Source organism: Mangifera indica, chromosome 13, assembly GCF_011075055.1.
Source record: "Mangifera indica cultivar Alphonso chromosome 13, CATAS_Mindica_2.1, whole genome shotgun sequence".
In the NCBI taxonomy this organism is placed as follows: Eukaryota; Viridiplantae; Streptophyta; class Magnoliopsida; order Sapindales; family Anacardiaceae; genus Mangifera; species Mangifera indica.
The window spans coordinates 7,856,059-7,860,618 of NC_058149.1; the positions used below are offsets into that span (position 1 = coordinate 7,856,059).

At 34.1% G+C, this 4,560-nt stretch overlaps 1 protein-coding gene across 1 annotated transcript; it reads right to left on the bottom strand.

The window, feature by feature from the left end:
• Positions 1 to 271: 271 nt before the first annotated feature.
• LOC123194335 (cytochrome P450 81C13-like) lies at positions 272 to 3,221 on the bottom strand. The gene is made up of 2 exons (XM_044607515.1): positions 2,257 to 3,221; positions 272 to 976 (listed from the first exon to the last, which is right to left on the bottom strand). The coding sequence occupies exons 1-2, from the start codon at positions 3,163 to 3,165 to the stop codon at positions 386 to 388; spliced, it is 1,500 nt and encodes a 499-aa protein (XP_044463450.1). The 5' UTR covers positions 3,166 to 3,221; the 3' UTR covers positions 272 to 385.
• Between the last annotated feature and the right edge of the window lie 1,339 nt (positions 3,222 to 4,560).

Here is a 4,560-nt window from a genome sequence, read left to right on the forward strand (position 1 = left end):
TAGATGTATCAACTTAAGTAGTTACTCACTAATCACTCTCTAGTCCTATTAATAGTATAATTGTAAAAAGGTAAGGAGATTGACAATTTGTATTATTATATTGTTACTCTGCAAAATTCATTGAAAACCACTTTAAAACTTTAACTATGTTTCTTGCATAGAATTATACCTTCTTAATTTTACCTACTTCACTAAAGTTTTACCGTCACAAATTATAAACCCACATAGCACTATATATACAGGTATATATATAACAGTCAACCACATGTAATTGTTTAACATCGGTTTTATGACATTCATATAAACATGTCCATCTACCCATCATCTCATTGTCCAACTAAAAACCGTAAACTTTGCATACGTTTCCCAACTGTTTGGTGACAGTTCAAAGTTGATCAAGAACTTTAACAAGTTCTTCACGAGGTCGAAAGATTATTTTCACAGGCCTCTCCGTAGCACCAACGCTAACATCCTCAGCGTTTTCCCATTCAAAGCATTCTATCAAAGTCCCTAGTGATAATTCCATCACTCTCATGGCCAAGCTAGCCCCAGGACACATCCTTCTTCCTACACCAAAAGACATGAATTTACAGCCTCCCTTTTCTTCTGTTATATCTTGGAAACGTTCAGGTTTGAACATTTTTGGCTCGCTATATACATCCGGGTCCATATGCACTGCCGATATGTTTACTAGTAGCTGTGTGCCTTGTCGGATGTGGTAACCTGCTATGTTACAATCCTCTGACGATTCTCGAGGAGGTAAAACCGATACAAAACCCAGTCGAAGTGTCTCATTCAGAATACAATGAAGGTATGCCAGTTTAGGAAGATCAGCATCATTTAGAATCCTGGATTGTCCCACAACGTTATCTATCTCTTCCCTCGCTTTTTTTAGCACCTCTGGATGTGATATCAGCTCTGAAATGGCCGATGTCATTGTCATCACCGTGGTGTGTGTTCCTGCCACTAGCATGGCCTAAAAACAAGTAGCTTATTAGTTAATTGAATGGTTGAAGATCTTTCTCATGCATATTCCTAAAAATTAAATTAAATTTGAAGTGATATTTCCCGATCTTCTTTAATGTCATGTAACTTGAACTTTAGCGTACTTTTCTACATACCCCACTTTCTTCGGAAGTAATTGAAAACTATTAAGGCCAAACAACTATTTCCCAACTAAGGTTTGATGTTTTCTCAAATATACTCCTTTAACTATGGAAACACTAAACACCCACCATGAACAGTTAAAATTAACGGTGATAAGGGTAAAATCATCATTTTCTCTATAATATTAAAAAATAAACTAAAATATAATCTATTTTGCCCCCTTAAACTTTGAAAACTAAAATTTTCCCCCAGCCTAAGTTTTAAAAAATGACAGTTTTACCCTAGGAATTCGTTTTGAAATCTCTGACGACATCTCCGGCTCCATTGCCGACTCTCCTTCCAGCGATCCCTCTCCTTCTGACGATCTCTTTCCTCTCATTTGGAGGCTAGATCGACGTCGGAGAAACCTTGGGAGACAAAGAACTTCATCGGGGAAGACGAAGCCAGTCGTCGTCTTTATCTCAACGAAGTTCTTCGTCTCCTAAGACGTCTCTGACGCTGATCGGGCCTCCAAATGGGAGAAAAGAGATCGCCGGAAGGAGAGGATACTTCGGGAGGGAGAGACCGTCAGCAATGGACCAAGAGATATCATCGGAGATTTCAAAACGAAACCCTAGAGTGAAACTGCCATTTTTTAAAACTTAGACTGAGGGAAAATTTTAGTTTTTAAAGTTTAAGAGAGCAAAAAGAGATAAAATTTTTATACATTAGGGTTCTGTTAAATTTAATCGATCATGAGTTGGTGTTTGATGTTTTCATAATTAAAGGGAGGATATTTAAGAAAACATCAAACCTTGGGTAGGAAATAGCCGTTTGGCCAACTATTAATTAGGACATGAAAGGTTCGTTGTGGTAGGCTAAAAAGTCTATCTTGATCATTGATTGCATTTAAAAAAAAACAAAAACAAAAACAAAATACCTTTTTAAGAGTTGTACTACAAAGGAGGAAATTGTTTATTCTAATAGATTACCAAAAGAATCTTGTATGCACCTCAGCACGATCAAATAGTTCTTGTATGTATATATACACTAGGGGATTAATTAGAGAACAAATTAGCGTTCTTGTGGATTAAATTAGACTCAAAATAATATAATTTTTGGAGTAAATTAATTAAATTATAAGTACTCAAAAGTGCTTGAGGATATTACCTGCATAATTCCTTTGATGACATTATCAGTGTAGAATTCAGGCTCCGACTCCTGCAGCTTCAGCATCACATCTACAACTGCTCCTTTAGTCTCAATATCATCAACTGAAGATGGTTTCTTTGAATTTCGGTGTGCATCAACCAGACGCTGCGTAAAAGCATCCCTCTTTTTATGTAATTTTACCAGTTTTCTCTCAACTCCAAAGTAACTCAACCATCTCAGAAATGGAAAATAATCCCCCAGAGCGCTTGTGATATCAGGTCTGAAAATACGCGTAAGCTCATCCATTTTAGCTTTAGCTTCATCTGTGTCAATTTTCTCCTTTTCAATGCACCTATTGCCTGCAACCATTCTCATGATGATGTTAAAATCCAACACGTACAGAAACGCTCTCACATCCACTTCCTTTGTCCCCTTGAGGGAGCTTTCAAACAAGTGTTTGATCATGATCCTGAGCTCTTCGGCGCGGACGTTCGAAGACATCTGCAGACGCTTCGCAGAGAATATTTCCAGCGCAGTGAAACGGCGAAGGTTGCGCCAAAAGTTGCCGTATGGAGCGCTAATCGTGACAAAATTGTAAGATGTAAACTTCCTGGAGGGCAAGAGTGGACGATTGGAGAAGACGATATCATTCTTTGAGAAACACTCTTCAATGACTGAACGGTCGGACAGTACAAGGGCTGGGCGTGAGCCTAAACGCAGAAAGTAAATAGGACCATACTTAGTTGAGAGATTTGTCAATGTTTGGCCTAAGGGCTGTTTCAGAAGATGGAAATGGCCGATTATAGGAAGACTAGGAGGGCTTGGTAATTGGTTTTTGTGTTGAAACTTTTTCTTCTGAGCAGTGAGTTTGTAGAAGATGAGAAGAACAGAGCCTAATAGAACAAGGTAGAGAAGATCCAAATCCATGGTGATTTTGAAGTCTTTATTTGTGCTGACAAAGGTTATATAATAATAAGCTTTCATTGTAATTCTCTTTGATTGATTATAATATATAATTATTTTTCACATCACGATCATTAAGATCGGTTTCATGATTCGTCATCTCTTACGACTGCAGACGTAGCCTGTCTCCAATTGTCTGGTGTTTATCTGTGCACCAGGCAAGATTTTCTTGCCTTCTAGAAACAAAGTGATTATTTACTATGAATAATAGGGACAAAAAACAACAAAATTAATGAGATATTTCTACGCTATTTACCTTATCGCCATAGAATCTCCCTATGGAGATCTCCGCAGTTTCACAACACAAGATATATTCCAGTTAATAACATTCAACACCAAAAATTGAGCTGTCATGGACATTGCTGCTCTACCTATATGCATAAATTTTTTGCTTTGCTATACCGGTCATTGCGGTGAAATTACAATGACGTAGCTGGTCATTGTAAGATCCCGTAATTAATTATTTTTTTTCTGGTAAAAGTTCATAATTAGAGTAAATAAGAAGTTTTTTCTTTTAAGTGGTTCAATTATTATTTGAGAGGTCACACTTATTCTCATGCTATGGAAAGTTTGACAAAAATTCGAGGGTTTAACACATGGGTATACATTTTGTCATTTATGAGTTATATTATATATATTATTTTAAGTATATAAATAAATATATATTTATATACATTATTATGTGATTAAATATTATTTTATTTTTAATTTAAAATTATTTAATATATAATAACACGTATAAATATGTACTCATTTATGTACTTAATGTAAGTACGTATAGTTTTATTGGTAATTTATTTATCTAGGTATTGTTTTTATATAATAAGTGGTATGATTAATTAGAACTAACAGGTTGAGTTTTTTATAAGAAATCTTCAACTCTAATCACACCCAAATTAGAATGGTTTTAGAATTTTCAACCCTTTAATATTCGAATTGACGCACTCTAACCCAAATTGACCCAAAATTATCTACTATTTTCACTCTTTCAAGTGTTTATATCATTTTAATTTTTCACCAAATTACCCGAACCTACTATTAATAAAACATATAATATAACATTTTGTTTTATCGGCAAATAATCTAAAAATTTAAATACTAAGCGCTTTAAAACACATTAATAATCTGATTAAGTAAATCAAAATTTTGCTGTTTAATAATAAAATAAAATATTTAAATATAAATAAAAAATAATTATAATTATACAAAAATATAATTATATACCATCTACAAAGATTTTAAATTCTTATTATAAATATATAATATACAATTATAATATGAGTAAAACATTTAATACACGTCTATAATCTCGCTAATTAAATCAAATTCTTACTACTTAATAATAAAGTAAAATATTTA

Bases quoted from the DNA above. Each gene is read 5' to 3' on its own strand.
- LOC123194335 (XM_044607515.1), bottom strand. From the start codon at position 3,165: ATGGATTTGGATCTTCTCTACCTTGTTCTATTAGGCTCTGTTCTTCTC. The intron at 977-2,256 runs GTAATATCCTCA...ACTTGTTTTTAG, and splicing joins TCATCAAAGGAATTATGCAG to GCCATGCTAGTGGCAGGAAC.